The sequence below is a fragment of the Triturus cristatus genome, chromosome 1_2 (genome assembly GCF_964204655.1).
Source record: "Triturus cristatus chromosome 1_2, aTriCri1.1, whole genome shotgun sequence".
Classification (NCBI taxonomy): domain Eukaryota; kingdom Metazoa; phylum Chordata; class Amphibia; order Caudata; family Salamandridae; genus Triturus; species Triturus cristatus.
Window position 1 is genome coordinate 1,010,404,112 of NC_140580.1, and position 12,610 is coordinate 1,010,416,721.

The following is a 12,610-nucleotide window of genomic DNA, read 5'->3' on the forward strand; positions in this document are numbered from 1 at the left end:
AAGGTGAGGAATCCACTGGCAGATGTATCCATCAGAAGAACAAGTTACTTACCTTCGGTAACGCTTTTTCTGGTGGATACAGTATCTGCCTGTGGATTCCTCACCGACCCACCCGCCTCCCCGTTGTCCATCCTTCTATTCCAGTGATTCTATGACGGTAATTCTATTGATGATTTCAAATGTATTTATGACTGTCAGGGACATTGGGTTATTTCTAGTGCTTTGATGTTTCTTTTCCACACTGTGTGTGTTGATATGCATATTGTGCACTGTGTATGCTGTTTATGTACATATTGCTGTCAGTCCATCCGTGTGCCTCGAAGGCACGGAAAAAAGGGGCGGAACTGACGTCATCACGCCGAGGAGGTCTTCTTATGGAGCCGGTGACGTCAGTGGAGTCGCGAGCGGAGTCGTGTCTCTGTGACGTCATCTTCGACCCCATCGGCGTGGACTGCTACAAAAGTTTCCGATTGTTGCTGGCGCAGGGGATATTCACAAGGTGAGGAATCCACAGGCAGATACTGTATCCACCAGAAAAAGCGTTACCGAAGGTAAGTAACTTGTTCATCTCATCCCTCTCCTGAGAGTTTGGTGCTACAGGCTTCTTGTTCCAAGCAGTCCACGGGTGCTTTTCCGCAGGCTCCTGCTGACTGGGATTCTAAGAAGTTGGAACAATCTGCAAAAAAGGTCTTCTCATAGGCTAGTATGGCTCTGAAGTCTACCAATGCTACTTGTCTGTTGGGTAGATATAGTCATGCCCTTATGGACTCTGCCAAACAACTTCTTCCTAAATTGTCTGAGGAAGATAGGGGAAATTTAGTGAGGTACTGGCAGACCCACAGGCTGCGGTTCGCAAAGTCATCCAGTCTGGCCTAGACACAGCGGATTCGGTTGCCAGGGTGATGGGTTCATCCATTGCAACAAGACATGCGTGGTTGAGGTCTTCTGGGTTCTCTCCCGATGTACAGGCTGCCCTTCTCGATCTACCTTTTGATGGGTCTAGACTTTTTGGAGAGAAAGCTGATTCTGCTCTGCAGAGATTTAAGGACAGTAAGGCCACAGCGAAGTCTTTGGGTCTGCAACCTCAGGCAAAGGGTTATGGCTATAGAAGATACTGTGGCTTCGGGAAGTCTTCCTTTCACAGTTTCAGACGGCCACAGCAGCAGCAACAGCAATAAAACCCATTGTACAAGTCTTATAGGGGTAAAGGCAGAGGTCGCTTCGTGGAGCCGGGTGTCCGCCTTCTTCTTCCTCTTCCTCCTCCTCCTCTACCTCCCAAACCCTCCTGGTAATGCAGGAAAGCAGCCCTAGATCCGCCATCCTGGATCATGCAGGTCCCGTGGGAGGCCGACTTACCCATTTTCTACCGGATTGGAAATTAATCACTTCGGACCTTTGGGTTTTAGATCTGGTAGAAAATGGGTACGCCCTTCCCTTCAGGGAATTTCCTCCTCCTTATCCTCCTTGTCAAGGGTTTTGCACAGAGGATCATTTACTTCTCCTTCAGAAGGAGGTTCTTGATCTGTTACAAAAAGGTGCGAAAAAGGTGGTTCCGGAGCAGGAAAGGGGTCAGGAATGCTACACCCGGTATTTCCTGATTCAAAAGAAGGATAACAGGTTACGTCCTATCCTGGACCTCAGAATCTTGAATCTGTTTCTCAAGCAGGAGAGATTCAAGATGCTCACCCTAGCGCAGGTTCTTCAGGCGCTGCAACAAGAGGACTGGATGGTGTCCATCGACTTGCAGGATGCGTATTTTCACATCCAGTCCTGAAGTCGCACAGGAAGTATCTCCGGTTTACGTTTGGTTCGCAACACTACCAGTTTGCGGTCCTTCCGTTTGGTCCTACTACTGCACCTCAAGTCTTCAACAATGTGATGGCAGTGGTGGCTGCCCATCTCAGGAGGTCGGGGATCCTGGTTTTCCCCTACCTGGACAACTGGCTACTAAGGGCAGAGTCGCCAGAGATGGCTCGTCGTCATCTGCAAATAACAACCCAGCTGTTGTACAAATTGGGTTTTTCGATAAATGTGCCCAAGTCTCACCTGAGGCCCTCACAGCGCAACTTGTTCATAGGGGTGGCACTGGATACCACTGTGTGTCGAGCTTTCCCACCTCCACAAAGGATTCTCGACATTCAGGAAATGATTCCCTTGGTTCACAATGGAGCGGTTGTTCCAGTTCTGAAGGTCCTTCGCCTGCTCGGTCTTTTCGCTTCATGCATTCTGTTGGTCAACCATGCACACTGGCACATGAGGGCGCTCCAGTGGTGTCTCCGCAGGCAGTGGTATCAGCACAACGGAGATCTCAGGGAGTCAGCCAGAATCTCCAGAGAAGCTGCTGCGGATCTATCTTGGTGGAGCGTGGAGGGCAATCTGTCTCAAGGAAAGCACCTTCCACCTTCCCCCATCGGTGGCCACAGTGGTAACGGATGCCTCTACCTTAGAGTGGTGTGCTCATCTGGGGAATCTGGAGATCAAGTGTCTTTGGTCTCCAGAGGAGAGATTGCTTCATATCAATCTTCTGGAATTGCGGGCGATACGTTTGGTGCTCAAGGCCTTTTTCCCTTCCCTTCATGGTCAGTCGGTTCAAGTCCTGACGGACAACACTGCTGCGATGTGGTACGTCAACAAGCAGGGAGGAGTAGGGTCGTACCGTCTTTGCAGAGAGGCGTTGCGGCTCTGGTCTTGGGCTCTGGACCATCGGATTTGCTTGATGGCAAATCATCTGGCCGGGGTGCTGAACGTGCATGCATCTTCCAGACGTGGGGAACTCCTCGAGTGGACCTGTTTGCCACTCTAGAGGACGCACACTGCCCGTCATTCTGCAGTCTCCAGTTTCCAAGGAGGAGGAGAGGTTTCACCGCTTGGATCCTAAGAGGGCGATTAGTTTCTGTCTGGATAGAATGAAGAACTTGCGATAGGACGATCAGCTCTTTGTGGGCTACGTTGGACGCATGAAGGGCAAGGCGGTGCACAAGCACACTTTATCCATATTGATCATCTTGTGCATCAAGATCTGCTACGCTCTGGCTGGTAAGGAGCCTCCTGAAGGCATTAGCGCTCACTCCACCAGGGCTAAATCTTCTACTTCTGCCTTGTCCAGGGGTGTTCCTGTGTTGGACATCTGTAAGGCCGCAACTTGGGCCTCCCTCCACACTTTTGCGAAGCATTACTGCTTAGATTTAGAACTGAGGTTGGACGGCCTTTTTTTGCGCATTCTGTTTTGCAAGACATTTTGGTATAGAAGGGTGGACACCTTCCTCCGGGGGGTTGGACTGCTGTGGGATTCTATTCATAAGGTGAGGAATCCACAGGCAGATGTATCCATCAGAAGAACAAGTTACTTACCTCGGTAATGCTTTTTCTGGTGAATACAGTATCTGCTTGTGGATTCCTCACTACCCACCCTCCTCCCCGTTGTCCACCCTTTTATACCTTAAAAGAGGTATTGTTTAATATGGTTGTTTCATATTGTCATTTTGTATTGCCTCGGTTTGCCTTTGTGTAGGCTTATAGGAAATGTTTGCTTTCTTTTGCTTTCCTGTTTCACTTTACACTGTGTGTATTTGTGTGACTACTGTGTACTATGTATGCATTGTCTCTATGGTCGGTGCACCCGTTCGCCTCGGAAAAAATGGGTGGAACTGACGTCATCATGCCGACGTGGTATACTCCAGTGACGTCATGCGGAGACGCGTGCGGAGACAAGGCATTGTGACGACCTCGTCGGCGTGGAGAGCTAGGAAAAAGTTTCCGTGGAATGCTGGCGTAGGGGATATTCATAAGGTGAGGAATCCACAGGCAGATACTGTATCCACCAGAAAAGGCGTTACCGAAGATAAGTAACTTGTGCTTTACGGACAACACCACCACCATGTGGTACTGCAACAAACAGTGCGGGGTGGGGTCCTGGACCCAATGTCAAGAGGCTCCCAGTCTCTGGACATGGCTGGAATATCTGGGCATATCCCTGGTGGTTGAACACCTGGCAGGTTCATTGAACGCCAGGGCAGACAAACTCAGCCGCAGATGTATGATGATCATGAATGGCATCTTCACTCAGAGGTGGCGCAAGGTCTCTTCCAGCAGTGGGGCGAACCTTGGTTAGATCTAGTTGCCACCGAAGAGAACACGCAATTTCAGCAATTCTGCGCGTTGGAAATTCCAAGGCGGCACTCGCTAGGCAACGCTTTTTGTCGTGAGTGGAGTTTTGTTTTTCTGCACGCCTTACCGCTTCCACTTCTGCCCAGAGTGCTGAAGAAGGTCAGGCGCGACCGGGCCCAAGTCATCCTTGTGGCTCCGGATTGGGCACCAAAAGTCTGGTATCCCGAGCTGTTACACATGGCCATCGATCCTTTGATCCGACTGCCTCTTCTGGAGGGTCTTCTGTTGCAGCAGCGGGGAACAGTCCTCCACCCAAAACTGTCCAGTCTCCACCTCCTTGCGTGGAGATTGAGCGGCGACAGTTGACAGCCTTTGACCTTCCTCCCGAAGTCTGTGATGTTATCTTGGCAGCCAGGCGTCACTCCAATAAGACGTCATATGCCTGCAGAGGGAACCAATTTGTGGCATGGTGCACAGCAAAGGCTGTGGATCCCCTTTCTGTCCCTCTTTCTGAGGTTCTCTAGTTCCTCCTGTCTTTGGCCCAGCAGGGCTCTGCTCTGGGCACTCTGAAGGGCTACCTCTCACCCATTTCAGCTTTCTTAGGCTTCCTGATCAGCCTTCGGTTTTCAAGTAAACTGCTTCTTTAAGGGCATTACTCATCTTTTTCCTCCTACTCCCTTCGGAATGCCTCAGCGGGACTTGAATTTGGTTCTTTTTTACCTTATATGGGCTCCCTTTGAGCCGCTTCATAATTGTCCTCTCAGACTTCTTACTTTAAAAACTGTCTTTCTGGTTGCCATCACCTTTGCTCGCAGGGTGAGTGAGCTCCAAGCTCTTTCTTCAAAGCCTCCTTTTCTGGCTGTTCATCCAGACAAGGTCGTCCTCAGAACCAGACCTTCCTTTCTTTCCAAGGTGGTTACTTCTTTCCACATTAGTCAAACCATCACTTTTCCCACCTTTTTTCCCCCTCCCCATCCTTCGAAAGAGGAAGAGAGGCTCCACGGTCTGGACCTAAAACGTGCGCTTTCCTTTTATTTGGATCGCACCAAACTGTTCCGGGTGGATGACCAACTCTTGGCTACGTGGGCGCCAAGAAAGGTCGGACCGTACACAAACGTACCATTTCTCGATGGGTCGCTTTGTGTATTAAGGCGTGCTATTCTTTGGCTAAAAAAGGAGCTTCTACTCAGGCTACGCTCCCATTCCACCAGGGCGACGGCAGCCACTACTGCCTTCGGAAGAGGAATTCCTCTAAGTGACATCTGTCAGGCGGCCATGTGGGCATCGCTGCACACATTCACCAAACACTACTGCCTGGACAGTCAACTCCAGAGAGACAGCTTATTTGGCCGTTACTTACCGTCAGTAATGATATATCTGTAAGAAACATTAGTTAGTTATAGATTGCTTACCCCCCCACACAACCTCCCCGTTCTGCGAACTGATTTCTAGGGTTAAGGATATCCTTTCAGGGCCCTAGTTTTGTGCACCAGTGGTCAGTGTCTTGCATGGCTCTGTGTTTCTGGTGCGTAAAGTCGTGTACAGAACTGATGTCAGCGTGCGAGGGCGGTGTCTAAATATCTGCCGCGACGTCATTCCGGCAAGCATGACGAACGCGGAGCCAACGCCACCTTCCGACACGCAGACGGTACTGCTGACGAAAAAACTTTCCAGATCCTGTCTGACGCCTGGGGGTAATTCTAATGTAAGGAATCTATAACTAACTTATGTTTCTTACAGATATATTGTTACCGAAGGTAAGTAACTTGTTCGCCAAGTCTGGAGAGACGGCTTCATTGGCCGTTCTGTTCTCCATGACTTTCTGTGTGAAATTGGTTCACAGACCCACCTCCTGGGTTGGTATTGCTGGGGTATCTATTCAAAAGGTAACAAGTTACTTACCTTTGGTAACGATATATCTGTAAGAGAAATAGATTAGTCATAGATTCCTTACCGCCCCACCCAGCCTCCCCATTCTGCGAACCGACTTTTAGGGTCAGGGAATCCTTTTCAGGGCCCTACTTTTGTGCACTAGTGGTCAGTGTCTTGCATGGCTCTGCGCTTCTGACGTGGAATGTCGTGTAAAAGAACTGACGTCAGTGCTGTTGTGATGCATTTTCTCAATGGCTTGCAACATATATTACCTCTTTTATTATGCCCCAATGGAATTTAAATGTGTTTATTACACTTCTGAGTGCTCCTTTTGGACATTTGCACAGCTGTCCCTAGGACAGTCTTTATTGCCACCAAAACAGCAGCAGGTGGTCGAGCTAGAAGACTTCTCTGTCAACTCTCCGTACACCATTTTGCCCCAGACTAGCTGGTTTAGGAACTCGAGCCTCCTTTCTTCCAAAGGCAGTGACTCCTTTTCATGATGACCAGAATAGCACCCTCCTGACATTCTTTACTCCGCCTACCCCACGAAGGAGGAGGAGAGTCTAAGCTTCTATATTCAATGTCCCAGAGATCACAAGACAGATGATCAGCTTTTTATTGGATTTTCTAGAGCAAAGAAAGGAAAAGCAGTGCAGGAGGACCATTTCTCACTCGATCATGCTCTGCATTAAGATCAACTATGCACTGGCCAAGAAGCAGCCTTAAAGGCTTGCAGGCGCATTCGATCAGAGCCACGGCTGCTACCACTGTTTTGGCATACAGGGTGCCTGGCCTGGATATTTGCCAGGTGGCTACGTGGCCATCACTCCATACTTTCACTGAACTCAAGTGTCTGTACAGCCATGTCCATTGAGATGGGTACTTTGATTTTTTGGTGTGAGCGGATTCATAGACCCACCACGTGGGAGCTACTGGTTTGGTATCTGTTCAAAAGGTGAGGAATCTGCAGTTAGAAGTATCCATAAAAAGAACAGGGTACTTACATTCAGTAAGATTCGTCATCCTCCACCCTGTTCAGTGGTGTGGACTTCTGATAGATTAAAATGTCATATTTACAGATTTTTCTGTTGCTCACCATCTGAGGGTGCAGAAGTTACTTTTATTTAAATGGACGTTGCATCTACCTAAAGTCTGCTTTGTCAGTTCCACAGATGGGACAAAGCTGCCACTGAGTCAGAGGGCAAAAGACACACAATTGATGAACGGAATGCAGAACAAATCAAAATATTCACCCCCAGTCAAGAGATCTGGGTTAAGTCCATCATTCTTTTGCTCCCCATGCCACCCCTGGCCATATGCAAATCAGTCTTGACCCTGTGCCTCATGGGCACAGTCCAGCCCGAACAGCCAAGCCAGGTCCTCCCTGGACCGGAAACAAGCATCCTAGGACCGGTTTCAGGGTTTCACCCCTCTTCAGCCAGGATAGCTTGATTCCAGTGGTACAGTGAGCCCAGGACACACGTCTGGGCATACCTGGCCCACTTAGGGTGAAAAAGCAAAAGACACACAATTGATGGACGGAATGCAGAACATATCAATATATTCACCAGTCTCGCCCAGATCTCTGTACTGGGCTGAATGTATGACATTGTTCTGCATTCTGTCCATCAATTGGTCTTTTTGCACTGAGTCAGAGGGAGCCATATATGGTTGCATGGTGGCTTTTGCAGGAAATATTTTCTTGCGTCTGGAGGAATTTAAAAGGTGAGTATTCAACAGAAAGAGCATTACCACAAGTTAAGTAACTTATTCTCTAAGGTGCTAGAAACTTCATGAACTTTCTTAGTGTGAGCCAAATGTTTTTTCAGTGTAAGATCAGACTTTCTTTGTGTTTTTAAGTTTCGTATGTATTTGGCTAGTGTTGATCACATATCCTTGAGGTGCCAGGGATCACTGCATCTCTTCAGTGTTCCAATGATCATTGGGACTTTCTTAATATTGATAGAATGTCTTTGAGGTGCCAGAGATCATCAGCTTTTGAAGCACACTCTTGTGTTATTCATCAGTGTGGATTTGACCCTTTCTGTCACTTATCTTTTTAGTTTGAGTATGCCGACAGTAACACAGTGCAGTTACGCTTTCTCAAGCTGCACAGTGCCCTTGCCACACAGACGGTCACATACTCCTGCCGGACTGATCCAGAGAAGGAGGGGAAGACAGCAGAGAAAGAGGTCAAGTTCTTGGCTGATACGAGGGAGCAGAGCTATCTGGCAGTGCTGCAAGGGTGCGAGGTAAGAGACTGATTGGCTCAACAGTAATATTGCTCGTTACATCACGAGGGTACAGGTACATAACCGAGAGTGAAATACAGGATGGTAGAATTTATTTAGGTAAGTAGTTATGAATAGAGCGTCTCCTAATTGGCATTTAATTTATTTTGTGAATTCACTTTGGTACAAGATATGAACCTCAGTCAATGCCATGCTACATATCAACATTTCTATCATGGCTCACCATTAACATTCACACTCTCACAAATACCTATGACGAACTATTATTAATTAACATACCCTTACACTGAGGTGCTCGAACCCTCATAAGGCCAAATGCATGCAGAATGCCCCTTTATCGGTCTCTCAATCAGGAATATTGCTTTGCATGCTTCTTCTCTATATTTCCCGCAGCTCTTGTAAAAACTGCTATGGGCCCCCACATCCTCTCAGGGATTGTGACACCGTTTCATCAGTGCCATATTGTTTCAAGACCTTTCATGCCGTCTGAGTGCACATAGTCCTCTTGAAAGACATGCCCCACCCCAGGGACTACCATGTCTTCTTAGGAACACAAGTTGTGGCCGATTTCAATGGAGTGTGGCAGACAGGGGCAAGGTCGGTAGGTGTGAATAGTGGATTTAGTAGCTCTGTGCAGTCGTTAATCCATTCGTCATTAGAGAGAAGGAGCACTGGTCATTTTATCCAAGTCAATATACTATCTGGGACAGAGAGTCGAGGGTCTCCTTCCTCTGTTCGGTCATTAGCTCCCATATGGGAGCGGCAAGGATCCTTCATTATTCTAACCATTAATACCAGCTTCCTTGTAGTTCCAGAACGAGTCTGTGCTCATGGACACCATCCTGACCTTCGCCACCGAAGAGCTGGCATTGCTGCCTGTGAGGGATGTGGCCGTGTTTCACAATGGGGAGACCACGCACTACTTCGGCTTCACCATCGGACCGGTGTGCTTCAGTTGAAGGGAAGAACTGCCCTCAAACACACCCATCGTAGGGTGCAACAACCTCGTCCTACCTCCTTCTTCATGAACAGGGGAGTGAAGGGCCAAAAAAACAAGAGACACTCACCTTTCCCTGTAACTCTTTAGGGTGCTACAAGTGCTATTTATAAGACTTTTTTTTATACTAAGGCCCTGGAAGCCATGGACTGAAGCTCCTTTTGAAGGACTCAAATATTGTTTACAAGGACAGACTTTAATTATTAATGTATATATATATGTATAATATGGTGTTAACAAGTGACTGCCGTCCTCCTTAACTCTTCAGCAAGGGATTGTGTGCTGTTTTTTTCAGTTGGTTTCTGCACTCAAGGTTTCTCTTCCATCTAGTCTCACCATCACACCTCCTTTCGTTGAGGTTTTTTTTTTACCGAGTTGAGGGGTGAATGGAAAACAGAACTGAAACACTCTTATTAGACAGAGGGCATCTCTTTGCTAAAAACAGCGTATAGACTATTTTGGACCCTTTTGAGAAACCTCCAAAAACATATCTTTATCTCAGATTTTTCAATTACAAAGTTGCCAGTCTGAGATGTAGTGCTGTATTGTAGCACCCAAGTGTTGTGAATCACTCCCCCCCAGTAAATATAACCATGCATTTTTTCATTTGTAGGGCATGGGGGAAGAAAGGAGTAGGGCTTCGGATAACTGTTGCATCAGCGTTAAAATGCTCTGCTGGGTGGAGCTCCTGAAAGTGCAACAGACATATTTTAAGAGGAGGTACTTCTAGACAGAAGATGCATACATTTCTTTCTTTTCCTATAGATTGGAAGTACAAATATATCTTCGGGAATCCTGTTGTGGGACTAGGGTGCTATCTCTAGCACAGATTGCAAGATTCTGAAGTACTAATGCCCTCATTTACTAAAGTTAGTAAGAGCGCTCTTACAATTCAACACAGTTTAGCAGTGTGTGCATGGATCTTTAAGATAGTAAGTAAATTGATGCTATCTTCTGAATCACAGATGCACCCATGCATACCTTTAAGTAAATGAGGGTCTTAGTTTATAGTGTTCAGATTGATTATTTCTCTCTTTTTTTGGATTTTAACCTGAAGTTCGTGGTGTAAAACATCTCCAGCTGATCATCCTGTCAGTTCACCTTGGCATCAATGTGTGTACATGTACGTATGGCTACTGCAACCAGTTTTAAAATCCTTTTCAAGGCTAACTATATTTGGTGGTGGGTTATGATCTCAGAAATTAGTTCACATTGGTGGTTCTGGCCAATCAGAAGCTCACAATCTCATCCAGTTGTTTTCTGAAATATCGCTGCTCTTTTTCTTGTTATGAAAAGATTTCAGAAACCAGCATACATTCTATCACTTCCAAGTGTAATCTCTAATGGAGAACTCAACTGTACTGCTGCTATGGTGTTAAAAAGTCCATCCTACAAAGGGAATGTGAGAGGTATTACTCATGACTCAGGTAACTGGGAAGAAAGTTTACATGGCTGTAAGCTGTAGAGCAGTCCACCAATATGTGCTGGGTGACTTTCAGGACATTCTGCTGCGTTTCACAAAGGAAAGGCGATGCTGGTGGACGTTTTTGAACCCAGGTTGGCTGTGTGCCATAGTGTTCACTCTTTGAGTGTGATTGGGTAAAACATTGGTCACCATATGGCTATAACATTTTGTTGGTATAGTCAATCAAACTGTGACATGATATGCCTTCATTGGTATTGCTGATGAGGTTAGTGATAAATCTCCCCAAAACCTATGCTGACCACCACTAAGCCAGGAAGAAGCAGCTTTTGTGGAGCATTTCTTAAATGTTTCTGTATTGTTATGAACTGTGTTTTTGGAATTGCAGTTGTTTATACCCACCATGAAAGTGATATGCTGGTCATTTTGGGTTGTATGGATTCCCCTTGTTCTTGTAAAACTGTTAATATTTTATTGTGCAATAAAACCTGTCTGTCCCAAACTCCAGAGTTCTCTTTTCAATGTTAATCATTTTCTTCAAAGCAATGTATTAAATTATGCTTTGTTAAGTATGTGGAAAAGAGGTGGGTGTGTTGGAAGATGGGATGATGTGACACCTGTTGTAGGTCTTATTCATATCGTAGTGCAGTCTGCATATACTCATCATCATAGCATGTCCTCAAAAACGTATCACTCCGCTGGTAGTAGAAATCAAAATTTAATGGGCTGAATGGAATTCACCCTTCATCTGTCCGTGGTGGCTAGCAGCTATCTGTTCCCAGTATCCTGCTGGATACTTCTAACTGCTAATTCCTAACTTTGTGAATATTCTCAGGTGCTAAACTGGATAAGAAATCCAATCCTCCTCAAGCAGGTAACTGGCTTTGTCAGTGTTGTTCCACTCCATAAGTGACAAGCAGAGTAAAAACACACATGCACTCTGAAGTATGTTAATTTTTTTTGCCGCGCCTTCAGACGCAGAGAGCTCCACTCTTATTATCTACTCTTGTGAAGTGATTTTTTTCTTCTAACCTAAACTTTTTCATATGGTACAAGGGATGTTTCCCCCAAAGACAGTAGGGTTTGAGCGTTGTAGGCATCCAATAAGAAGGGGGACCCCTGGAATAGGATAAGGCAGGTAAAACAGGGGAACTACAAGAAACCTAAATAGAAGGAAATTACCTGCCAACAAATTGATAATAGAACACGGCCCGGTGCAGGGTCCAAACAATTAATACTCACAACCAATAGGCAAACCAGGACAATCGGCAACTCAGAAAGGATGTCACTAGATTTATTAAATCATTTTTTATTTTTTTTATACATATATATATATATACAAAAAAAAAAATTCCCTTTAGATGTATTGATTAACGACACAAGACAAAGATGGATATTGAAAACATTACAAAATTCATAAGAATGAAACTGGTAACAGTCCCACACAACTCCCTCAAGACAACACAATCCTACTACTACACATTCAGCAACAACATCATACATCAAATCACATCAATACACAAAAATAAAAACAATAGGTGATTGGATGAAAATTCTGCTTTTCAAATTCCCTGGATAGAATTTCAGCAGCCCAGTAGGCTTAAGAACGCCAGTGAATACAGTTTCAGGAGCCCGGTGGGCTTAAAAACGCCAACGCGCGTTTCGGTGTCACGACCCAACGGGGGCTACACCTTCATCAGGGCGAGGGAGGGCATGTGAGGTGGGACAAACACGCCTAGCGATAAGTTAGCTCTCAGCAAATATGGCGGTTCTCAGTTGGTAGGCAGGATTCCAGTAATTGAGGGGAACGGGTTCCTCCCAGTCAGAGGTACGGGATGCGAAGCATCGAGAAGAGTGGAATAGCGTAACGATCAGTGCAGGATCTGGCTTCGACAGCAAGGACACGGAGCAGGAAACTCGCTGGTTCGCTCTTCTCGATGCTTCGCATCCCGTACC

General features: G+C 46.3%; 1 protein-coding gene across 3 annotated transcripts in view; it reads left to right on the plus strand.

Moving 5' to 3' along the window:
• The window catches only part of LOC146868589 (uncharacterized), a 1,503,661-nt gene extending 1,492,500 nt beyond the window's left edge, over nucleotides 1-11,161 (plus strand). For all 3 annotated transcript variants that reach the window (XM_085611695.1, XM_085611716.1, XM_085611727.1), the window contains 2 exons: nucleotides 8,046-8,234; nucleotides 9,044-11,161. In XM_085611695.1, coding sequence (XP_085467821.1) covers nucleotides 8,046-8,234; nucleotides 9,044-9,193 — 339 coding nt within the window. In that variant the 3' untranslated portion in view covers nucleotides 9,194-11,161. The remainder of the gene's footprint in view (nucleotides 1-8,045; nucleotides 8,235-9,043) is intronic.
• Nucleotides 11,162-12,610: the final 1,449 nt, after the last annotated feature.